Here is a 26,628-nt window from a genome sequence, read left to right as displayed (position 1 = left end):
GTATTACCCGCACAGGATTATAAGCCACATATATATATATATATATACGTTGTAAAATTAGTTATTTACACAGAAATATTCTGTAAATGTTTACATGCCTTAATTGTTTCCAAAAAGTGCCTGTAACACGGTAGTAAAACGGCTGCTCAAACAAAACATAAGTCACCGTAATGGACCCACTAGCTGCAGAAGCTAGCTCTCCAATCAGCTAAGCAGACTCAATAACTTCACGGTGACGTTTTGGTGACTTTACTGAGGAATTTGTGAAACTGAAACATGTTAGAATAATTATATATAAATTATCACACAACTCTTATGCTTAAAGGCCGTTGCTATAGTTATTATCTATTGTGCTCTTTTCTGCTTCGTGCAAGGGCACACAACTTATCTTCCACGGCATATGAGGGGTGGCCTCGCCGCAGATGTTTTCTTTGTTTTAGCCCGCTAAAAGCCAAAGACTTCAAGTACCTCAACGAAGATAAGACAACAGCACGCAGACGAAGCTAAAACAAGGCAATCGCAAGGCCCCCAGCACATTCCGTCACGTATTGTGTGACCACTCCCTTTAGAGGCAGCCTCAGTGATGTTAACTAGGGAACTCCTGAATAAATAGAGGAGCGCGTGGGGCTGTACCTTAGAGCGTGGTGGGAGACTGTAACTGAGTGTGCAGCCCCAAACGTTTCTCCTCATGAGCTAAATTGAACTCTGTCTCTGCTTGATTCCTTGCTTCCTGTCTCGTTTAATAGATAGTTCGGTGTTTGAACCTGACAAACAATACCAAAATAATGTCAATGTAAGTTAATACCGTAATACTAACACAGACACTTATTAGCTATCGCTAGCAACGCTAGCTTCATTACATTACGATAGCACGTACAAATATGCATGAAAACACACATCTCACATGGGACGGTTTAGTAAGTATAAACAGTTTTAGTTATATTGTATACGGTAAATTAGAAACGTTGCTTGGGGTGATGAAAAATCCATTTGAGTAGAAACGCTATGAACAGCTTGAAGACGGAGCAACAGTTGTACTTCCGGTTCAAAGCTTTAAATGGCAGGAAACACTGTAGTCAACTTGTTCAAAAGATGGCGCCATAGCACAAACAATAACACACCATTTCTGTGTATTTGCATGTGTTTTATGAAAACTATTTGCATTATGGCTGTCAGCGAAGAAAAATCTATACATTAGCCGCTCCGTTTTTTTAAAACGTAGGCAAAAAGTAGCGGTTTATATTCCTGAATTTATGGTATTTCCAGTTTGGAGTAGGAACAAGCAGAGCTTAATAGTAAACAAGGTTGAGGATTAAATACCAATATCCTTTAGTTCAGGAAAAATACACGAACAATTTGATCGATTTTAGTCTACAAAAAAAAGTTAATCAAACTCAGGGTTTCCCACAGAACTAAAATCTATCTGTGGCTGGGTTGTTAGCTGATCTCGTAATCTAATTTGCGTAATTGTCCCTGGCCAATGCGCATGTACATTTTTGAAGACTTTAGGAGAGACGAAAAGTGAGCAAAAACACATGTTAAGAAATACAAATTAACTTTCTTTTAATGGTCTCGGGTGAGGGGCAGAGCAGTAGCCGCTGTTTGCTATGTCTTCTTATTCTCTGGTAGGCCAGGTGTGTTAGGACGCAGCATTATGGTGCCATCCACTTTATGGAGTTGAAACCACAACAGTCCCATTATAGTGTGTTTGTGAGCAAATAGAAACAGGTTGCACCAAATATATTTGTGGCAGTCCAAATGTATTTATTATTAACTTTAGTTAGAATGTATTTCATTTAGTTTTATTTTATTTTAATTTTATTTTTATTATGTTACATATTTATTTATAATTATTTTATTTTTATTTGAGCACTGTAATTTCTGAATAAGATTAAAATCAAGAGTTAGATTACTAATTTAGTGTTAATATTTGAGTGGGCTCCGGGCGCCTCTGTAGTGGAAAAGTTGGGCCCCGAGGTAAAAAATGTTAGGAAACCCTGAATTATACCATGAGATGGAGATTAGAATAATTCAGTTTACACAAATATGTCTCTTTTGGTGGGAATTATTCTGAAATATTGGTTATAATTGTATTTTTTGTTGTTTTCATTGTAAACATTTCATAAGGTGCTGCCAATATTGCCATGCTTTGTCAGTGATGTCACTAAATTTAATTGTGCCTCACCTAAAGAAAGTTGTAGGATTTTAACAATATAGAAAAATACACAAATAATAAGTAAGAGTGAAATGCATTAATAGATATGAGGTGGCGACTTGTCCAGGGTGTACCCCGCCTTCCGCCCGAGTGCAGCTGAGATAGGCTCCAGCACCCCCCGCAACCCTGAAAGGGACAAGCGGTAGAAAACGGATGGATGGGTGGATATAAGAAGTATAAATACACATTTGGACACAATAAAAATGTGAATACAAAATTGAAGCACCTTTGGAATAATGAACCCAAATATTGAATCCAAAGTAAGTAAATAAATAAATAGAAATAAAAATAATAATAAATAAAATATATACTGTATATTTTCTATATTTTTATATGTGAAAATAAAAATTTTTTTTAATGGTAATAATTATTTCTAGTCCAGTTAACGGTCAGTCGGGTGGAACACATGTGCAGAGTGGGCGATTGCCAACACTAAATTTACACGTGCTTAAAAAACGGCTCCAAAACCAAGGGCTCACAACTGGGAATCGGCTCTAATCGACTCACTTAAATTAGACGTTCAAAATAATTGATTTGTTTGCGAAAAGGACAGGTGAAAAAAATCGACACAAATAAACAAATGAATGTTAATTTGCTAAATGCTGTTTTGTTTTGCAGTTGAATTATTTTCCTTTGTGTCTTTCTTTGTGTAGATGGTTTGGATCTGGAAAAAGAGGTAGCAGAATTACGAGCTCAGCTGCGACAGACCTCGGCCAACAGTGAGATAGAAGAACTGAAGAAGGCCGTTGAGCGCAAGGAGAGAGAGAGAGTACAGCTGAGTTTACAGTTGGAGGTGTGTGCATTAAATGTAGTGTTTAATGGAGATCCACCGATATTTGGCATTATGATGTATATCAGATGTATAATTATTCTTATATATGTATGCATATTTTTTTTAAACTACAACAAATAAAGGCGCTGCAGTAGTCTTGCGGTTGCGTCCCACCCAACACTCCGACCCACCATCAAAAATTTCAGGAAGATTAGAGGAAGTTATGACAGTTTAGTTATTCAACAGAACAGGGCGATAATAATTGCAGTGCAATAGTCATGCAGTTGCGTCCCACCCGGAACCCCGACCCACCATTAATAATTTCAGGCCAATCGGCGCATGTGTAGGGAAGTTATGACCGTTATAATTTTCCACCACAAGGGGGTGAAAATGCTGCTACTGCAGTAATGCAGTTGCCTCCCACCTAATACTCAGGAAGATCGGAGCATGTGTAAGAAAGTTTTTACTGTTATAGTTTTTCACCACAAGGGGGCGATAAAGGCGCTGCAGTAGTCTTGCAGTTGCATCCCATCCAACACTCCGACCAACCATTAATAATTGCTAAGTCCCTGAGAGGAGCTTGTTAAAGTACGACCCCTTTTTCTCGCTAAAAATTGACCAGTTTGGCGCACGACCACGCCCAAAATTATGGCGTAGGAATAATTTGTTGGCAATTTGTCATCGCCTAAATGTGTAGTATGTGTAATTTTAACCGTGACTCATTTGGCCAAAGTCCCTAGGAGGAGTTCGTTAAAGTACGAACCCCCTTTTTTTTGCCGAAAAATGAAAGACAAAAACCAAGATGGCCGACTTCCTGTTGGTTTTCAGGTATGGGTTCCTGAGACTTTTTCAAAAAAGGCGTCCAATCGCGTAGAAGAAAACAGCAATTTTAAAAGAGTCCTGGCAGTGCTCTGCACCAGCCCCTTTGCCCTGCATGAGAAAAGTTGCCTTTTTGCTGGAGCCTAATTATTAAAAAAAAATGTAAGAATAAAAATTCTCCCCAAATATGTTTTGATATCAACAAGGGCATTTATTTATTTGCATTTTGTGAGAATTCCTCCCCAGTCTGCTTTCACCGCAGCCCTTAGGATTTTTTCTCCGTCTTGCTGTGCTGGTCTGTTTGCCTGTTAAAACTTCCTTTTTATGCCGGGGAATCCAGATTTTGTCCTTCTTTCCTGACGTCTTCCCGTACGGGTTTTGTTTGTTTTGTTGCTGCTGCAGCGATCGAGTCGCACGACGAACCTCCTTGTCTATAACACTCGCAGCGTGGGTTATTAACCCTCTCGTCATGTCCGTTGTGTCCTGAGCAAGACACTTCACCCTTGCGCCTGATGGGTGCTGGATAGCGCCTTGCATGGCAGCTCCCTCCATCAGTGTGTGAATGTGTGTGTGAATGGGTAAATGTGGAAGTAGTGTCAAAGCGCTTTGAGTACCTTGAAGGTAGAAAAGCGCTATACAAGTACAACCCATTTATCATTTATAAGAGACTTGGGACCTTTGCGGGTCTTTTTTATTGCCTTTGAAGATGACAACATGCAACAGAATGTTCATCTTATAGGTTAGCGGGATGAAATATGGCCACAGAGTTGTAAGGGAATTAATCTAAAAATTTGCGTTCTTTGGCATTGTCACGCCAAATTTCTTCCCCCTACAAAACCCCCCCCCCCCCCATTTACTTCCGAAGTCATTTCCTCTTACGTCATTTCCTCTTACCGTACTTACGTCATTTCCTCTTACGTCATTGACAGCGATCGATAACACTTGGGCTTTGACTGCCCGTCGCTGGAAGGATACTTGTTTTTTTTATTTATTTTTATTTTTTTATAATATAGCGTTAACAACACGTCTGTATTAATCGGACAAATTAACTTGAGGATATTCCTGATTATATATTAATTAATATTAGTGAAATGGTTTCAACAATAATGTTGATTTAAAGTACAGACATTTAACAATATTATATATTAATTAATATTTTTTGCACGTTACCACGAAGACAGAAGTTCCCAGCAGCGGCCCTAACACTCCGCCTGAAATTTTCCCTAACACTCCGCCTGGAATTTTTCGAAGCCTGCTGGTGTTTGACATAAGTCCCCTGGGAAAGATAAAGACAAATGTCATTCAGTGACACCACCATTTTCAGGAGATTTGGATTCTATCGATCGCTGTCAATGATGTAAGAGGAAATGACGTAAGTAAGAGGAAATGACCCCGGAAGTAAATGGGGGGGGAAGGTGTTTGTAGGGGGAAGAAATTTGGCGTGACAGCATGTTATTTTTAGCACGAGCTATTATTGTTGGAGTTCCTCGGGACCCTTTTGTCCCCTATTGACTCCCTTTTATATTGGCCATTTTCGATAAACTATATACCGTATTTTTCGGATTATAAGTCACAGTTTTTTTCATAGTTTGGCCGTGGGTGCGACATGTACTCCGGAGCGACTTATGTGTGAAATTATTAACACATTACCGTAAAATATTAAATAATATTATTTATCTCATTCGCGTAAGAGACGAAGCAAATGGCAGCAATCGTCACACACACGTCAGCAATCGTCAACCAATAAGAATTCGGCGGGGGAGGGTCATGGCAGAAGTGCATTGTGGGAAGCTAACTGCTATATGCTATATGCTACTGCCGTAGCTATTAAAATGGATCACATCAACATTGGCGGTAACTTATAAAAACTGAGAAGGACTGAACTAAAATGGCACCGGAAAGGAAATCATATACCGTATTTTCCGCACCATAAGCCGCCCTGGGTTATAAGCCGCGCCTTCAATGAACGGCATATTTCAAAACTTTGTCCACCTATAAGACGCCCCGTGTTGTAAGCCGCATCTAACTGCGCTAAAGGAATGTCAAAAAAACAGTCAGATAGGTCAGTCAAACTTTAATAATATATTAAAAACCAGCGTGATGTGGGCGCGCACGGAGTCGTATATCAACATGGACGGAGCTGCGTGAAAAAAGCCACCCGGCCTCTTCGCGTAAACTTACCTTAACCACTCGCTCATCTTTTCTTCATCCATCCCTTCGAGTTAGCTTTTATGATGACGCCGGCTGGAAAGGTCTCTTTTGGCAAGGTCTTCCTTTTGAATATCACCATGGGTGGAAGTTTCTGGCCATTAGCATGGCAAGCTAGAACCACAGTGAAGGATGACTTCTCATTCCCTGTGGTGCGAATATTCACCGTACGTGCTCCTGTTGTATCCACAGTGCGGTTCACAGGAATATCAAAAGTCAGTGGAACCCTGTCGCTTAGTAGGAGCCATTTTGTGGTCTTTACAGATGTAAACACACAAAGGAAATGAAACGTACGGTAATATCCGCGCGCTTCTTCTTCTTCTACGCGGGCGGGTGGTTGCTTACAGTAGAAGAAGAAGCGCTTCCTGTTCTATGGGGGCGGGTGCTTACCTTGGCGGTTGCTTGCGTAGAAGAAGAAGCACTTCCTCTTCTACGGGGAAAAAAGATGGCGGCTGTTTACCGTAGTTGCGAGACCGAAACTTTATGAAAATGAATCTTAATATTAATCCATATATAAAGCGCACCGGGTTATAAGGCGCACTGTCAGCTTTTGAGAAAATTTGTGGTTTTTAGGTGCGCCTTATAGTGCGGAAAATACAGTACTGCAGATTACAAGCTGGACGTAGTGAAATATGCAGCAGAGAACGGCAATCGAGTAGCAGAAAGAAAGGACATACCAGAGGCGACACCGGGGAGGAAGATTTCATCGGATTTAGTGATCGGGAGTGACAGATTATTTGTTTGGTAAACGTATAGCATGTTCTGTATGTTATAGTTATTTGAATGACTCTTGCCATAATATGTTACGTTAACATACCAGGCACGTTCTCAGTTGGTTATTTATGCCTCATATAACGTACACTTATTCAGCCTGTTGTTCACTATTCTTTATTTATTTTAAATTGCCTTTCAAATGTCTATTCTTGGTGTTGGATTTTATCAAATAAATTTCCCCCAAAAATGGGACTTATACTCCAGTGCGACTTATATATGTTTTTTTCCTTCTTTATTATGCATTTTCGGCCGGTGCGACGTATACTCCGGAGCGACTTAAAGTCAGAAAAATACGGTACCTGTTATTTTTTTACGCTTTTGCCATGAAAGCCAAATTAATCCAAGCATTTCCCTTTGAAATAAGTGCAAATCCTATTAGAGGTGTAATTTTGATCCCCCACCAAATATTCATATTCACATAGGGCAGGGGTCGGCAACCTTTACCAGTCAAAGAGCCACTTTGATCAGTTTCACAAATTATAGAAAACAATGGGAGCCGCAAAATTTTTTTGAAATTTAAAATGAAATAACACTGCATACAAAGTTTTTTTTTTGCTTTGTGCTATGTATAAACCAGGGGTCTCAGACATGCTGCCCACACCTTAATACGGAATTTGAATGCTGGTGCGGCACGCGGGTTTTATATGAATGACGATTGTCAGCGTCATGCGTGCCAAGATGGTACAGCATATAGCACCCACTACAACCAGCGTGCCTGATCAGCCACACGTTGTGTGGGCTTCCGCTTGCTCACGTAAGTGACAGCAAGGCATACTTGGTCAACAACCACACAGGTTACACTGATGGTAGCGGTATAAAAAAAACTTTAACACTCTTACTAATAATGCGCCACACTGTGAACCCACACCAAACAAGAATGACAAACACATTTCGGGAGAACATCTGCACCGTAACACAACATAAACACAACAGAACACATACCCAGAATCCCATGCAGCCCTAACTCTTCCGGGATACATTATACACCCCCGCTACCAAACCCCGCCCACCTCAACCGACGCACAGAGAGGGGGGCTTGATGTGTGAGGGAGCAGGGTTGGGGTGGGTGCGGGGTTTGGTGGTAGCAGGGGTGTATAATGTAGCCCGGAAGAGTCAGGGCTGCATGGGATTCTGGGTATTTGTCCTGTTGTGTTTATGTTGTGTTACGGTGCAGATGTTCTCCCGAAATGTGTTTGTCATTCTTGTTTGGTGTGGGTTCACAGTGTGGCGCATTATTAGTAAGAGTGTTAAAGTTGTTTTATATGGTCACCGTCAGTGTAACCTGTGTGGCTGTTGACCAAGTATGCATTGCTGTCATGTACGTGTGCAAGCAGAAGATGCATACTGTATAACAAGTGGTTGGGCTGGCACACTATTAATACAGATTGTAGATTGTAGAGGGCGTCAAATGTTGTATCATCATGGCACGCCCTTATTATAGATGTAAGGGTGAAATTCGGTGAATATTAATCCCGGAGAGTCACTGAATTCCGGAAGTCTCACGGGAAAATCGGGGGGTTCGGCAAGTAAGCTGCTGAGTCGCATCAGAGTGGTCAAAGAGCCGCATGCGGCTCCGGAGCCGCGGGTTGCCGACCCCTGACATAGGGGCACAGATGCTTTGAACCTGCCAACAACTTGTATGTAATAAAAATGATGTTGGTCAGTTGGTAGTGACATACAAGTTGTGTGGATGTGGTAACAAAAATATTGTGCATGCGTTAACGAATATTGCAAAGTTTGTGTTTTTGCCATAAAGAATTGTTTTCCTTTGACAGAAAGGGCATAAAACATACCAAAAAAAACCCCAAAACTTTACATCGACAAATAGATCTTAAATTGATCTAAAGATTGAAGCGTTCAAAGTAAAAAAAATTATTATAATATATATGACTTACTTATCAGACCTATAACATTCACCACATTTGGGGGATCCCCAGGTGTAAGTAAAGAAGAGCAGGAAGAAAAATGTCCAAACTACATGGAGCCCAGAATTGTTTTTGTTTACATGTTCGCAGTATTTCAAGGTTCCTCCTGAGGAAACCTCACAATGTATTAAATCCATAAACTGTCATAAAATTGAGTAGATGGCGAGTTATTGTGATGTAGAGAAATTCCATATTTTTACCAATTTTCCCAGGAGAGTTGCCTTAATTTGAAATGCAAATGTTGATGCTTTTCTTAGACACACGTAATAAAGGTGTTTGATGTTTTTTGCTGCTAAATTAACCAGAACATTAGCGCCGCATAAAACATTATGTCATTACTGGTCTCACGTTTACTAAAAAAAATAAAACAAAAAATAAGCAACGTAAAGCCTTGTCCAGCTGTTTACTAACATATACTATTCATGTTTAAATAACTTCTACTGCAAATTAATATCGACTTCAAATATCGGTCATCGGCCTCCTTGACTACTAATAATCTGTATTGGTATCGGCCCTGAAAAAACACATCGGTCAAATTTGTAGTTTTTAAACCTGGCTTCAATTTGGCCCGCGAGACGACGGCACGTGTTCAATTTCAATAAGCAACCTGGCCATGTGGGTGCTTTCATATTAGATTTAAATTGCCCCAGGACTGACAGTTGGCAAACTGTCACCATCTTGTGGACGTTTAGAGAATCTCAGGTCAGTGATCATGATGTGTACTTTTTTAACATAATAAGCACAGCATTCAGTTATATGACCCAATCCAAACAACCTACCCTAGTCATGGCGCAAAAAAAAAATGCCACCAACACAGAAAGTCAACACACATGGTCACACATAACACAACCTGCTCTTTGAACTTTGTGGATAATACATAAAAACATCCTATCGCCATAAAATTTGAAATTACCCCTATTTAAATCCATTGCAAGGCATGATGGGGAAAAATGCAAAACACTCTCCACACTTATCCATGTTTGACTTTTAGCTGCTTGATATTTCTGATTGATTACAAAGATTTAAAGAGGTTGTCACGGAAGTAAACAAGGTAAGAGTTGAACTTTCACATCCATTATATGATTAAAATATGTACACACACACATATATATATTTTTAGCCAAATGTGGCCTCTCAGTCAAAAGCTTTTGACACCCCTGATTTAAATACTTATTCATTTTTGACACCCCTGATTTAAATACTTATTCATGGCTAGCATAATGCTCACATTGCCTTTTTGACTTCCCCAAATCATCTGAAGTCGCATCTTTTCAAAAAACAAAATTCCCTGCCACTTTAAAGACACCCTTCTTGTCCAACTTCCTTTGGAAAAACATAAATCCCTGTTAAATAGCACTGTTTCAAAGGTGTTTCATGAATAAAATGTTAGCAGCAGGCTGCACATTTGAATGTTTTATCATCTCTCTTCGCTCTGATGTTCCTTGCAATGAAGCTTTTATTTCACATCCCACGCTGTGTTCAAACACCAGTTGGGTGTGTGCATGTATCACCCAAGGCCTGACTTAAGGTAGATCAAAATAAATGTATTTGCAGGGGGAAAAAAACATTGAGATAGAATGAGAAGTGCAGTTTTCTGGGAAATAATTATTCAAACTAATCAACCTGTGACTCATTTCTCCGAACTGACAGACATAAAAAACTTGGAATTCAGACATCAGACTGGAAACTTCAAAGTGACTACTTTGCAATAATCCAGTGCCACTCTTGTTTTGGACTATTTCTCAGACTTTTTAAAGGATAATCCAATTTCTTATTGCTCTTTTTTAAATGTTTTCATTTTTTTTTTTTTTTTTAACTAAACTCTTCTTTTAGACCCACAGACTTACTTTGGTTTCTGTACACTAGGGTTTGTCTGCAGACCTGGCACGGCGGGAGCAACAGCAGATGCGGATGCTCGAACAACTTAGGGACATGCAGGTATTTTACTTCTGTAACTCATAATCGATGATATTTTGTACAACACAGTGTCTAGAATTGGACATGCAGATTTATCCAAATGGATCTTTAATTGAGAATTGGTTGCGAAATACTCTCACTGGCTGACTGAAAAATTATAGCATGCGGGGGCAATTTTGATATTTTTCATTTTAAAAACCAATACAACATACATATTATTTTTTTACTTTACGGCTCCCCTCAAATTTGGTGTTCAAATTTTAAAAATAAGTCATATATGTATGTATGTGTATGTATAATTTGTGTATATATATATATATATATATATATATATATATACACACACACACACACACACACACACAGTACAGGCCAAAAGTTTGGACACACATTCTCATTCAATGCATTTTCTTTATTTACATAGTAGATTGTCACTGAAGGCATCAACAATATGAATGAAGACATGTGGAGTTATGTACTTAACAAAAAAAGGTGAAATAACTGAAAACATGTTTTATATATATATATATATATTTATTTTTTTTTACACTCGGCTGCGAACCGATCCAGCGAGAGCTGAAGATCCTGGCCAGATCTCGCTGGATCGGTTCGCAGCCGAGTGTGAAGCGACTGGGATGAGAATCAGCACCTCCAAGTCCGAGTCCATGGTTCTCGCCCGGAAAAGGATGGAATGCCATCTTCGGGTTGGGGAGGAGACCCTGCCCCAAGTGGAGGAGTTCAAGTACCTCGGAGTCTTGTTCACGAGTGAGGGAAGAGTGGATCGTGAGATCGACAGGCGGATCGGTGCGGCATCTTCAGTAATGCGGACGCTGTATCGATCCGTTGTGGTGAAGAAGGAGCTGAGCAGGAAGGCAAAGCTCTCAATTTACCGGTCGATCTACGTTCCCATCCTCACCTATGGTCATGAACTTTGGGTTATGACCGAAAGGACAAGATCACGGGTACAAGCGGCCGTAATGAGTTTCCTCCGCCGGGTGGCGGGGCTCTCCCTTAGAGATAGGGTGAGAAGCTCTGCCATCCGGGGGCAGCTCAAAGTAAAGCCCCTGCTCCTCCACATCGAGAGGAGCCAGATGAGGTGGTTCGGGCATCTGGTCAGGATGCCACCCGATCGCCTCCCTCGGGAGGTGTTTAGGGCACGTCCGACCGGTAGGAGGCCACGGGGAAGACCCAGGACACGTTGGGAAGACTATGTCTCCCGGCTGGCCTGGGAACGCCTCGGGATCCCCCGGGAGGAGCTGGACGAAGTGGCTGGGGAGAGGGAAGTCTGGGCTTCCCTGCTTGGGCTGCTGCCCCCGCGACCCGACCTCGGATAAGCGGAAGAAGATGGATGGATGGATGGATGTTTTATATTCTCGTTTCTTCAAAATAGCCACCCTTCGCTCTAATTACTACTTTGCACACTCTTGGCATTCTCTCGATGAGCTTCACTGTGAAGTGAAAACCATTTCAGGTTTGAAGCTCATCGAGAGAATACCAAAAGTGTGCGAAAAAGTAATCAGAGCAAATGGTGGCTATTTTAAAGAAACTAGAATATAAAACATGTTTTCAGTTATTTCACCTTTTTTTGTTAAGTACATAACTCCACATGTCTTCATTCATATTTTTAATGCCTACAGTGACAGTCTACAGTGTAAATAGTCATGAAAATAAAGAAAACGCGTTGAATGAGAAGGTGTGTCCAAACTTTTGGCCTGTACTCTCTGTGTATATATATTAGAGATGCGCGGTTTGCGGGCACAACCGCGGAGTCCGCGGATTATCCGCGGATCGGGCGGATGAAATTTAAAAAAATTAGATTTTATCCGCGGGTCGGGTCGGGTCGGGCGGTTGAAATAAAAAAAAATTAGATTTTAAATAGATTCAGGCGGGTGGCAGTTAAACCAATTCGGAAATATATATACATAGTTAAATGTTGTTACCCACATACGAAAAACGAGCAGGCACCTGCAGCATATGCCACAACAGAAGAAAAAAAAAAAGAGATGGACACTTTTACGGAGCGGAGAAGGGACGCCTCGCCGGGGTCCGGGACCGAGGCCCCTTCCCCCGAGAGGGCCCCACCGGGAGCCGTAGCTGAGGCGATCCGCGAGAAGGGGCCGACGCACGTCCAGGGTTACCACCGCGCCCACCGCACCGACACCCCGCCTCGTCCGCCTTCGCCGCGGCCGGCGTCACGCGCAGCAGGTAAGCAGCTTACCTGCCCGCCACCCCCGTGGCCGGGGGCTCGTAACAGGGGTCACTCCGCGCGCTCCGCCCGCGCAGCTTACCTGCCCGCCACCCCTGTTGCCGGGCACGAAAGGGGTGGGGCTCACCCTGGTTGATATAGACAGCAGGACGGTGGCCATGGAAGTCGGAACCCGCTAAGGAGTGTGTAACAACCCACCTGCCGTATCAACTAGCCCTGAAAATGGATGGCGCTGGAGCGTCGGGCCCATACCCGGCCGTCGCCGGCAGCGAGACGCGCTTGGAGGTGCGCTCAGCGCGGCTCCCATATGATTGCGCACTGGTGTGCATCTGGGTCGTGACAGCGTGGCACGCGAATGTCTGTGCTGCATTGGATCAGTCTCCTTTCTTTAACAGGCAAAAGCTTTATAACCTCACTAATGCCTTGCATCGTCTATATTAGATATATAACAACGGGCGGGTGCGGGCGGGTGCGGTTCTGATCAAATGTTACATCGGGTGGATGGCGGATGGTTGACGACTTTCTGATGCGGTTGCGGATGAAATAATTGCCTATCCGCGCATCTCTAATATATATATATATATATACAGTATATATTATATATATATATACTACCTTATATTTAATTATGGCGGCATGAGGCCAAAGTCTTCACTTGTGGTGTTGTTGCATGGTAAAAATCGCTATTTGGCCCACGGACCATTTACACACTATCACTTTGGCCCTTGGAGGCAAAATGTTCGGGCACCCCTGCCCTAGAGCAAAGTATTTTGCACGGGAAAAACCCTGTTTTGGATTAAATATAAGGCTGATAAATACATTTCCCTCTCAGAGTCGAGAGCAGGCAGAGAAGACTGAGACTGAGACATTACTCCAGGAGAGCACAAGAAGCAGAGATGAACTGAAGACCAGGGCCCAGAAGGCCGTGCGCCAATGGAGGGCAAAGTGCACTCGACAGCAGAAGGAGCTGGAGGAGGCTCGGGTCCACGTTCAGCTGCACAGTGACAAGGCAGCACAGGTCAGTGGATGTATTTGTTCGGTGACTGCTGTCACCACAGACCCCGGGTGAAGTACTTACTTTATACACTCTGCGGAAATGCAGGTTGCTCCCCCCTGAGATAGAAGTACCAACTCACACTAATGACCAAATTCTTCATACATAATGTATATTGCTGAAGCAACACACAGCAATAGCCAATTGGTCACATTCAGCTCTGCAAGGGCAGTGGGTCAAACAATGCTGCGATAAATGGCTGCTTCCAACCTAAGTAAAGGAAACACCACTCAATTGTTGCGGGAAGAATGCATTCAAGGTAAATGTTTGACCTCTTCAGGGTAGAAAGTGCTTTAAAGGCATGCCGTCTGTCGAATGTGCAATTGAATTGGAATAGCCTAATCACACTTTCACACAATCGACGGCCCTAAACTTGAAAGAGAAAATAATCATTCGAATTGAGGAATCAATAAGTAATTTCACAGCAAATTAGGTACTGAGGCTCACTGTTGAAAAATATCTCTTAAAACTCGCGATCTTCCGATAGGGTTTTTTTTAGGGCCGATACCGATTATTAGTAGTCAAGCAAAATGTGGAGCTGATATTCATTTGCAGTAAAAGTTATATAAACATGAATAGTGTATGTCAGTAAATAGCTGGACAAGGCTTTAAAGGGACGGGGCGGCATGGCGTAGTGGGTAGAGCAACCGTGCCAGAAACCTGAGGGTTGCAGGTTCGCTCCCCGCCTCTTACCATCCAAAAATCGCTGCCGTTGTGCCCTTGGGCGGGACACTTCACCCTTTGCCCCCGGTGCCACTCACACCGGTGAATTGAATGATGAATGATAGGTGGTGGTCGGAGGGGCCGTTGGCGCAAATTGCAGCCACGCTTCCGTCAGTCTACCCCAGGGCAGCTGTGGCTATGAAAGTAGCTTACCGCCACCAGGTGTGAATGATGGGTTCTACATGTAAAGCGACTTTGGGTACGTAGAAAAGCACTATATAAATCCCAGTTATTATTATTATTATTAATAAAGGGGAACCACACTTTTTTTGGAATTTTGGCTATCGTCCATAATCATTTTGAGAGACAAGACAACGGATGTATTTTGTTCAATGCAGTCTAAGGCCTTGTATACACTGCAGGTCAATTCCGATTTCTTTGCTCATATACGACCTGTATCGGATTTTTTCATGTCTGTGTGAACAGTGCAATTCCCAATTCTTCATTTTTGACCCAGGCCTCTTTTGTATGTGGAAATACATGTGAACCCTCTTACGATCAGGTGGCATTAATCCGACCAGAACGTCGACAAAAGAAGCTAAGCGTCGTAGTTGTTTGCCAAAATAGATGGTTACAAGATAAACAGTTGACAACAGAGCAGAAAACAGGTGAAAAATAAAATGTTTTAGGAACTCACGTGAAAGTTCCTGAACTCTTGTCGCCGACTGCTCCCCCACAGACACGCTCTTCAAGCAGACATTGAAGAAACATACCCGTAAAACTGCCTGAGCTAAAATACTTGTCCTCTTCCTTCTTTAATCTTCTACAAGCAACAATTTGGTTCAGAAAATGTTGACTTGCACAAAATCCTTGCAATTGCCACAAATGTGCCGGCACTGAGACCGTAGAAGCCAAGTTTATTCCGTGGACACTGCAGTGCATATGACGTCATGTCCGCATGTGGGTCGGATTGACCGGATTTGACAAAAACTTCCGAATTGGACATCCGACCCTGTAGTGTGAACGTAGCCTAACTCGTAAATAAGGGTGAATAAAAGTCTACATACAATGAAGTCCGTGAGAGGTCCTCTATTCCGGCCATAAAGCTCTCGAAATAACTATCCAAAAAACACCAACAATACTCCATTTACATTTTGTGACTTGAATATTAACCAAGTATTAGTAATATTGTCATTAGAAGCGCTAACGCAGACAATCTAATTTAGCGACATATTGTCACAGAGACAAGCTTGTTGCTGCTGTGTTGACATCATCGTCTGGTGAGCTGCTTTCTCGCCTCAGAACTTGTGAAAGTTTATTCTAGATTTGAAATAGGGACAGATACAGAAACATAGATATCTGAAACAGTCATCCAATGTATGCATCATAGTGTTTGTAGCCAAAGCTAATTTACAACACTTGAGATCATAAATAAGGCCTCTCACCTGGACAGTAGAAGGATGAGGACATAATTTGACAAATTGGTCAACTTTGGCATCCAATTTATACCCAAAAATCACAAAAAGACCCTACAATATGCCTGTTCCCCCACTTTCTTTTTTCTTCGCAAGGATTATGAGTCATTCTTCATCTAAACGGCATCCTAGTGAGAGCAGTCATTGTACAGTAACGTTTTATTATGTTTGTTGGCGCTCATGAAGTATGCAGTTAGTAATCGGTGATGTTGTCGATGGAAAATAGCGAAGTTTGTGCTTGTCTTACATAATAAATGGGAGTGATTGGCAAAATTCCCCAAAAAGTGCAGTTCCCATGTAAGTTGTTTTTTTAACATTACGTCGGATCCGTAGGGACCTAATGAAAATATGGCATTTCTGTACATCACAATATGTCGCCATCTACTCAATTTTATACAATTTTATAACAGTTTATGGATTTAATACAAACATTTAAAAAAAAAAAAAAATTCTGTCCTCCTTTACGTAGCTTATAGAAATTTTTCAAGCTGGCTGACATCATTGCCAATGTTCCCTCTAATTGTTCATGTGTGTAAGCAAACATAAAAACTCCCTGAGCATTCAGTAGGGCACATGTGAGCAACATCAGACATGCATACTCTAATCACACTTGTCCCAATCCTGAGATCATAAGTTAATTGTCTCATTATTATAATCAAATAACAGCAGTCATCTCCATTAAATTATTTGATTTGGCCCACTTACAAATAAAATAACAAATACATCTTGTATTGTACATCTGAGTGGGGGTCCTGCTTTGGAAATAATTTGTACCCCTTTCAGAGATCACATTTAGTTCCCCTTAAAACATTCACATGTTGCACAATGAGATGTAAGCATGGGATAAAATGTACATTCCTGTAACTTTCTGTCTGCAAAATGTCTTTTATTAGCATTTTTGTAATCTAGTAACAGCATTTCATGATTCATATCTATAAATAATTTTTCTTAATAAATTGCAGTAGATTAAACTCACATTTTATTGGGGAGTCGTAGTGTAACGACCTGGCATGTTTGGTATTGGAATTGTCTGACTTGTGTGGCCCTAAAGGCCTCAGTGGCTGAATGGTTGCGTCTATAGATGCATGGGAGACCGAGTTGGTTTTGGCCTGGATTGTACGGCAGACAATGACAACTTTAGCTAGATAAAAGTTTTTTTACTAATATTTTTAGTGTGTTTTTTTTTTCTGTCGTCTTCATGTCTGTCCATATCTGTCACGTTATTATTTGATTGAATCACGGAACATGAAACTCGCGGCACTCTCTTAACAGAGGCTTGTCAAGCGACTCGATCGCTGCAACAGCAAAAACAAACAAAATTAAACCGGAAAGACGCCAGGAAGGAAGGACAAAAACTGAATTCACCAACAAAAATTTAAAGTTTTGACAAGTAAGCAGAGGAGAGGTACTATAGGATACAGTATTCTCCGGACTATAGAGCGCACCGGGACACATAAGCTGCATCCACTTAATTTTATAGAAAAAACTTATTCCATATGTAAGCCGCAGATATGATGATATTGAGTTAATTACACAGTAATATTCTGTAAACGTTTATTTACATACCTTAATTGTTTCCAAACGGTGTTTGTAACAAGGCAGTAAAACGGTTGATCAAACAAAACAGAAGTCATCGTCATGGACCCACTAGCTGCGGAAGCTAGCTCTCCTATCAGCTAAACAGACTCAATAACTCCGCGGTGATGTTTTGGATTAATTTATTCAGGACTTTGTGAAACAGAAACAATACATAAAGAATGCCGTTGCAAGTTAATAATACGAACACAGACACTCTGAACATGTTAACACATTATCTAATGCTAACAATGCTAGCTTGATTACGTTATGATAGCGCATACAAATATGCATGAAAACACTCCTACAGACATCACACATGGAACGGTTTAGTAAGTAAGAATTGTTTTAGTTATATTGTAAAACTTACAAACGTTGCTTGGAGTGATGAATGAAGAATCCATAGGAGTAGAAACGCAATGGACGGCTAGAAGACGGAACCGCACTTCTACTTCCGGTTTAAAGCTCTAAACTGTCTTATCCCACTCTTGTCCCTGCAATTACCCCCTCTGTCTTATTTTTTGTTTTCTTTCTATCTCCTCCGGTCCCGGTCAGGCTGTGCCAAAAATTAAATAAATCCATTTAAGTAATCCAAATACAAATCCATACGAGCAGAAACGTTCTAGACGGCTAGTAGATTGAACAGGACGCTGGTGGGAAAAAAAATCAAAAAAACATCACAGACAAATAGAATGAAACTGCAGCACCTGCAGTGAGCAAACTCGTCTAAAAGATGGGGTTATAGCACAAACAATAAAACACCCTCATGTTGTTTTTGCTTGGTTTTTAAAAATATATATATTTTAAATATGGCCATTAGTAAAGAAAAATCCATAAATTAGCTGCTCAGTTTTATAAGCCAGAGGCTTATAGTCCGGAATTTAGGTTACATTAGAAGGAAAAAAGGGAGTGTGGCAGTGTTTGCGCTGCGGTCCGGGTACTCAAACAAATACCCGATCAGGTAAAAAAATCATTGACAATGGGAGTCAATTCTTTTCTCATGCAAGTCAAAGGGCTGGTGCTTGAGCAGTGGTTATCACCATCTACTTCACTAATGATTCTTTTTTAAATTCTAAATACCGGTATCATGTGTGGATGTTGTAACTGCTGATACAGTTGTGTTGTAATTGTGAAAAAAGACGGGGGAAAAAAGACAAAAAAGATATGTCAAAATATCACCACCGAAACCTCTTAAAAGAACCAAAATGTTTGTTTTTAGCCATCATTTGCAAGGTGACAAGAGTACTGCACATTTCCATCTGATCTCCCTATGTGCTTCAGAAATCTTCTTTTTCAGAGTACATAAACCAATACGCTTTGCATTAAAACTACAGCAGCTGAATTATTCATGTGCTTTTTTTCTGGTCCAATTTCTTTATAATGCCCCTTTCACATTAGAAATTGCCTGTGAAATAAGCACAAATGTCTGGTGAAGAGGTGGGTGTGGTGCAATACTACCGGTAAATAACTATTGTGTATAACACCGTTATGAATAATACAGGAGGATGTTCTGTAGCTCGCTATTGAAATGGACAGTCAACCTAAACAAAGTTGGAACTTTGTGCATAATCGTTTAAAGCCTTAATGGGTCCAAAAGTATACCTCTGCAAAAATAATGATGTTTTTAAAGTTTTGTTCGACACCGTATGCTGTACATTTGGTGCAAAATCTATGTTGCAATATATTTTGAAGCCTCCTGCAAAAACATTATATATCACAATATATCATTTGGCATATAAAAGATAAATAATGATAATAATAAATAAGTGGGCACAGTCCATGTGCCCACAGCTCTACCCATTCTGTCCATCGCAACGGGCAGCCTTTGAGCTCCTTGAACGGCTGCCATTGTCATCCGAATTTGTCGATACATAAAGCAATGCTCAATCCCATCAGCAGGTGCCCTGTTCTCACAGTTCTAAATAGATAAATATCTTCCACGCCCTCAACGGAAAGCACTGACATGCACACGACCCGACCTTTCTCCCACGAGTCCCTCATGTTTCTGGCGGCAAACGTTCAGCCAAGACAGGCAGGTTCCCCTGAACCTGGGCTTCTTGTCGAGAAGATCTTGTTAATTGAGTTGAGAGTCCAGTTGATCAATTCCATGTTTAGATTTCGGAGAACAGCGCAGAAAGAGAGGCTCTTAAAGTCAAGACAAGACAACGAAGCAGGCCGGGGAGATACGGCGAGGGAGGGCGTGCGACCGCCTTTGTCAAGATCCAGAGAGCAAAAAGCTCTTGCAATGGCTCCATTAGTGCAGGTGTGCCTGTTGTTGAGCTGGGGGAGATTATAGTACTTTGCAGTCAAGGTGTAATAGCAGAGGTCACTCTTTTGTTAAATATTCCACAGTTTTTGTTAATTTAGTAGCACAGCTACAACCATTTTGGATTGAACCGAGCAAGTCACGTCCAAACTCCCGATCATCGCGCACACACATTCTCTGACAGAGACCTTCACCTGGATTACTTGACGTGACGGGAATTAATTATGAAATAATGTGAATGAATTAGAATGAATAATCAAGCGCTCAATTAAATGATTAGTTTCTGAGCTACACTAATGTCCTTACAAATACCAGGGAAATCCAGAGTATTAGAAGCAATCTGCCTCGCATAGGCCTGAACATTGTCCCTTATCGCCGAGCCCAAGAGCTGCTGCTGCGTATGCTTGCCTCCGCTTTTTACCTTCATTTTTCCGTCTGGCCTCCTCAAATATTGTCAAAGCTTTCCATTTGTACTCCGTGTCTCCTCCCCATCTTCTGTGATTCTTGTTTCTTCTTCCCCGTCCCCTTTGACCCATCTCCCTCCCACTCTCTCTGTTCCCCTCTCCAGGTAGCCAAAGAGAAGGACAGCGCCCAGACTCAGCTGAAGGCACTGAGCCAGCAGGCCGAGGCCGCCCACAGGGAGCTGGCTGAAAACCTGCGACGCTTGGCCCAGCGTGAAGAGGAGCTGCACCGCAAGGATGTGGAGCTGTCTGAGACCTGCCAGCGCCAGTTGGCTCTGGAGCAGGAAATCCGAGAGGTTAGGATCAAGGCAGTGCATCCTTTTAATTCTGTTTGAAAACCCGGAAAGGCCAAATTATGTTTATCTTTTAACATATATATATATATATATATATATATATATATATATATATATATATATATATATATATGTTAAATATATATATACAGTCGAACCTGGGTTTTTGGTAGTGATCAGTTCAAAAAGTTTTTTCCTATGATAAATCATGTACATCTAATTAATCTGTGCTAGATCCTCAAAAATATAGAGAGAATAGTTGTAGTTTTACGTGCATAAATCAATTTGAAAAAACGTATTTTCCGGACTGTGGAGCGAAAAAAAAATGTCCCCATATATTAGCCACACCAGACTATAAGTCGCAGATATATCTGTTGTGAAATGGGTTATTTACACAGAAAGATTCTGTAAATGTTTAAAGGGGAATATTATCACAATTTCAGAAGGGTTAAAACTATTAAAAATCAGTTCCCAGTGGCTTATTTTATTTTTCGAAGTTTTTTTCAAAATTTTACCCATCACGCAATATCCCTAAAAAAAAGCTTCAAAGTGCCTGATTTTAACCATCGTTATATACACCCGTCCATTTTCCTGTGACGTCACACAGTGATGCCAATACAAACAAACATGGCGCATAGAACAGCAAGGTATAGCGACATTAGCTCGGATTCAGACTCAGATTTCAGCGGCTTAAGCGATTTCAACAGATTACGCATGTATTGAAACGGATGGTTGTAGTGTGGAGGCAGGTAGCGAAAACAAAATTGAAGAAGAAACTGAAGCTATTGAGCCATATCGGTTTGAACCGTATGCAAGCGAAACCGACGAAAACGACACGACAGCCAGCGACACGGGAGAAAGCGAGGACGAATTCGGCGATCGCCTTTTAACCAACGATTGGTATGTGTTTGTTTGGCATTAAAGGAAACTAACAACTATGAACTAGGTTTACAGCATATGAAATACATTTGGCAACAACATGCACTTTGAGAGTGCAGACAGCCCAGTTTTCATCAATTAATATATTCTGTAGACATACCCTCATCCGCTCTCTTTTCCTGAAAGCTGATCTGTCCAGTCCAGTTGGAAATGCATCTGCTTTGAGTGTCGCAGGATATCCACACATTCTTGCCATCTCTGTCGTAGCATAGCTTTCGTCGTTAAAGTGTGCGGAACAAACGTCCAATTTCTTGCCACTTTCGCATCTTTGGGCCACTGGTGCAACTTGAATCCGTCCCTGTTCGTGTTGTTACACCCTCCGACAACACACCGACGAGGCATGATGTCTCCAAGGTACGGAAAACAGTCGAAAAAACGGAAAATAACAGAGCTGATTTGACTCGGTGTTTGTAATGTGTTTGAGAAAATGGCGGATTGCGTTGTGACGTCATCGCTCCGAGAGCGAATAATAGAAAGGCGTTTAATTCGCCAAAATTCACCCATTTAGAGTTCGGAAATCAGTTAAAAAAATATATGGTCTTTTTTCTGCAACATCAAGGTATATATTGACGCTTACATAGGTCTGGTGATAATGTTCCCCTTTAATTGTTTCCAAACGGTGTCTGTAACACGGCAGTAAAATGGCTGATCAGCACAAAACAGAAGTCCTTGTCATGGACCCACTAGCTGCGAAAGCTAGCTCTCCAATCAGCTAAACAGACTCAATAACTCCACAATGACGTTTTTGGTGAATTTACGAAACTGAAACAATACAATAAGAATTCCTTTGTAAGTTAAAAATACTAACACAGACACTCATAAACTTGTTAGCCTATTAGCTGTTGCTAACGAAGCTAGCGTCATTACATTACGGTAGCACGTACGAATATGCATGAAAACACTCCTACAGACATCACGCATGGGGTGGTTAAATTAGTATAAACAGTTTTAGTTATACCGTAAAACTTACAAATGTTGCTTGGAGTATAGAATGAAGAATCCATACAAGTAGAAACACTATGGACGGTTAGAAGATCGAATGTCACTACGGTTGACAAAAAAAAAAAGAACTACCAGTAAATGGAAGGACACAGCAGCGCCTGCAGTGAGCAAACTCATTCAAAAGATGGCGCAATAGCACAAATAATAAAACACCTTAGCATTGTATTTGCTTTTTTTTTTTGAAAACTTTTTAGTATGGCCGTTAGCGAATAAAAATCCAAAAATGATCCGCGCCGTTTTATAAGCTGCAAGGGTCAAAGTGTAGGAAAAAAAGTAGCGACTTATAGTTCGGAATTTACGGTAGCTTGTAGAGGTGGGGGAAATAATCGATTGTTAGATGCATCGCAATTTGGACATGGACTATTATGGAATGGATTAGTAAACGTCAATAATCGATAATAGATCCATGTATTGTAAATAAAGTAATGCAGACACTTCTAAAATTTGGCTGACTGCAGCGAGCCACCTCACCGAGAAATCCGACCGTTTTGCACACATTTTAATTAATTTAATGAATGTGGGAATTAATTTAACTGTTTTTTTTATTCCAAATGAATGTTTTTTTTTAACAGTTGCAAAGGATACACGCTTATTTAGTGGAACGAAAATAAATGTAAAACTGCATCAATACACATAATTTAAAATATGCATTAATAATCGATTTTTAATTGAATCGTACCTCCTGGATCGTGAACGTAATTGAATCGTGAGCTGCCCGAAGATTCCCACCTTTAGTAGCTTGTAGTGTGTGAGAGCATATAAAAACCGCCGCAAAAAAGTGGTGACAATTGTCGTAATACAATAAAAAGTGGGGTGTAAGAAAACCAAGGTTCTACTGGATTCTTATATATGGTAGTTTTTGTAGTCCCTGCAAAGCAACAAAAAGAGATGCTATGTGTCAGCTCTTTTCCAGTAATTTTGAACTCCTATCTTTTGCAGATTTGAGCTTCTAAATCCAAATATAATCTCAGATCTCTGCGTGTAGGATTTGGATGTTTGTCCTCTCCATCCCACATCCAAAAACATGCATCTCTCTAAATTGTCAATATGTGTGAATGTGAGTGTGAATATTTGTCTATCTGTGTCCTGTTATTAGGGATGGGTACCAAATTTGATACTTAAATAGGCACCGAACGAATTCTGTCAGTACTACCGAGTATCGATCCATGGTCCCATATTTTTTGATATGTTTGTTGCATGTCAGGATGCGCACTCGTTAGGTCCGAATCGAAACTAAACACCGGCTCACGTAAACAGTCAGTCAAGCGGCACTCAGGGCGGACTCAGCCGAACTCCCTCTAAGTAAAGTTGCCATTTTCAACACCTACAGAGCACGTATGCTTGGTAGAAAACACTTCAATGCAAAATAAGGCTCGACTTATCTAAAATGCTAATTTGCATTGGATTTGCCATACACGGGTTACAATTAGCATTAGCTATTATTAGAATTGGTGTGTAATAAGCACAATACACACAGTATAAACACTTTGTAGGGCGCAACATAACACATTCAGCTGCATGGATAAAGCTACTTCCTCGTTAGACAACATACCATATATAGCTTATACATTGCTGCCATCTAATGTCTTGGAAGTGCAACTGCATTGCAAATGAGATTGAAATGTAATAGGAAAACAATATATAACAACTGGAGATCACAATAACCATAATCAACTCATTTTTAAATGTTACAGAAAAAAAAAATATTATCAAAAATATTTAACATTTATTAACACACACAAACGTACCAAAAATTGGTACTGTTGAATACCGGTATCGATTCCCAGGTGCAGGGATTTGGTACCGTATCGGTTCAAATGTGAACGGTACCCATCCCTACATGTGATTGACTGGTGACCAGTCCAGTAGAGATGCGCGGTTTGCGGGCACAACCGCGGAGTCCGCGGATTATCCGCGGATCGGGCGGATGAGATTTAAAAAAATTAGATTTTATCCGCGGGTCGGGTCGGGTCGGGTCGGGCGGTTGAAATAAAAAAAAAATTGATTTTAAATAGATTCAGGCGGGTGGCAGTTAAACCAATTCGGAAATATATATACATAATTAAATGTTGTTACCCACATACGAAAAACGAGCAGGCACCTGCTGCATATGCCACAACAGAAGAAAAAAAAAGAAAAGAGATGGACACTTTTACGGAGCGGAGAAGGCCCCCGACGCCTCGCCGGGGTCCGGGACCGAGGCCCCTTCCCCCGAGAGGGCCCCACCGGGAGCCGTAGCTGAGGCGATCCGCGAGAAGGGCCCGACGCACGTCCAGGATCACCACCGCGCCCACCGCACCGACACCCCGCCTTGGCTCGTAACAGGGGTCACTCCGCGCGCTCTGCCCGCGCAGCTTACCTGCCCGCGCAGCTTACCTGCCCGCCACCCCTGTTGCCGGGGGCGCGTAACAGGGGTCACTCCGCGCGCAGTGCGCTCACGAAAGGGGTGGGGCTCACCCTGGTTGATATAGACAGCAGGACGGTGGCCATGGACGTCGGAACCCGCTAAGGAGTGTGTAACAACCCACCTGCCGAATCAACTAGCCCTGAAAATGGATGGCGCTGGAGCGTTGGGCCCATACCCGGCCGTCGCCGGCAGCGAGACGCGCTTGGAGGTGCGCTCAGCGCGGCTCCCATATGATTGCGCACTGGTGTGCGTTTGGGTCGTGACAGCGTGGCACGCGAATGTCTGTGCTGCATTGGATCAGTCTCCTTTCTTTAACAGGCAAAAGCTTTATAACCTCACTAATGCCTTGCATCGTCTATATTAGATATATAACAACGGGCGGGTGCGGGCGGATGGCGGGCGGGTGCGGTTCTGATCAAATGTTACATCGGGTGGATGGCGGATGGTTGACGACTTTCTGATGCGGTTGCGGATGAAATAATTGCCTATCCGCGCATCTCTACAGTCCAGGGTTTTTTCAAAGTCAGCTGAAATAGGTTCCAGCTCACCTGTGACCCTAAACAGAGTATGCAATAGACAATGAATGACCAAATAAATGGCTTAGGTTTCTGAATACAATACTTTGTCACACCTCGTTCAGAGATTTTGTTTGATCTCAGCAGATAAAATATTGCGGAAGCCAAAGTGTTTTCACCAAAACGTCTGAACATGTTTTCAATTGATTTTTAGAGTATCTAAAAATTATTGGTGACAATTCTCGCAGTTTAAACTGGTAATTAGCGATCGCTTTCCAGGGACTACGCTGCCTTATTAAGTGTATTGTAGTTATTATTATGAAATGTGAGGCCTTAAACATGTTGTCACTCATGTTTATTACATTCACTCTTACAGACAGGACAGGACAGCAGTCAGAACAGAAGTTGTGTCAAGTTACCCATCCATCAGGAAGCTTTCTTTATTATCTGTCATGTACTTGTTTTTTTAAGCAGCCAGCCAGCACAGAAGTTATTCTAAGGTAGACAAATGTCTTTTCTCTAAAGCTTTTTCAATCATTAAGATGACATAATCATTCTTGTGTAACTCTCAAATTGTTGATATAACTCAGATCCGGTTTATTTAAAGATTGAAGTAAGTACATTGGGGTTCTAAGAGCTTTTTTAACCGTAGGTGAAAGAGGCCTCAACCGCCCTTCAGACGGAGGCTCGGCGTCAGTCCGACATCCAGGCAAGACTGAGAGAAAATAACCAAATACTCGTAGAAAAAGTCGACGTGCAAACCCGCCTCTGTCAGAGAGAGCAGAAAAAGCAGGCTGAACTCCAAATCACGCTCAATCAGATAGCCCCGGCCCATGCCCAGCTAGCCCAGCGCTTGGCGGAGGAGGAGGCTTCCAAGAAGGGCTTCCAGAAGGTGGCGTTGGAATGGCAAGCCAAGCTGGCCGTGGCTCAGGAAGAACGGGACGCACTAAGGCAACAGCTGCAGCTGGAGAGAGAGGTGCATCAAAAAGAGGTGGACCACCTGAAGGCCGTGATTGAGGAGGGCAGGACAAAGAACAAGGACATGCAGGACATAGTCCGGGTTTGCCGCCAGGATCGGGAAGAAATCCAGGCACAGCTAAATAACTTTAAGGTAGGTCCTTTTCATTCTTTCTTCTTTT

General features: G+C 41.7%; 1 protein-coding gene across 2 annotated transcripts in view; it reads left to right on the top strand.

Annotated features, from left to right (window-relative positions):
- LOC133623713 (centrosomal protein of 128 kDa-like) overlaps positions 1-26,628 on the top strand; it is a 123,896-nt gene that overhangs the window by 26,987 nt on the left and 70,281 nt on the right. For both annotated transcript variants that reach the window (XM_061987044.1, XM_061987043.1), the window contains exons 10-14: positions 2,869-3,008; positions 10,580-10,651; positions 13,669-13,854; positions 20,438-20,626; positions 26,142-26,600. In XM_061987044.1, the coding sequence (XP_061843028.1) occupies positions 2,869-3,008; positions 10,580-10,651; positions 13,669-13,854; positions 20,438-20,626; positions 26,142-26,600 (1,046 nt within the window). The remainder of the gene's footprint in view (positions 1-2,868; positions 3,009-10,579; positions 10,652-13,668; positions 13,855-20,437; positions 20,627-26,141; positions 26,601-26,628) is intronic.

Source organism: Nerophis lumbriciformis, linkage group LG26, assembly GCF_033978685.3.
Source record: "Nerophis lumbriciformis linkage group LG26, RoL_Nlum_v2.1, whole genome shotgun sequence".
NCBI classification, from domain to species: Eukaryota; Metazoa; Chordata; class Actinopteri; order Syngnathiformes; family Syngnathidae; genus Nerophis; species Nerophis lumbriciformis.
Note: the sequence above shows the minus strand (reverse complement) of the source record. Positions and strands in the feature narration are given on the sequence as shown.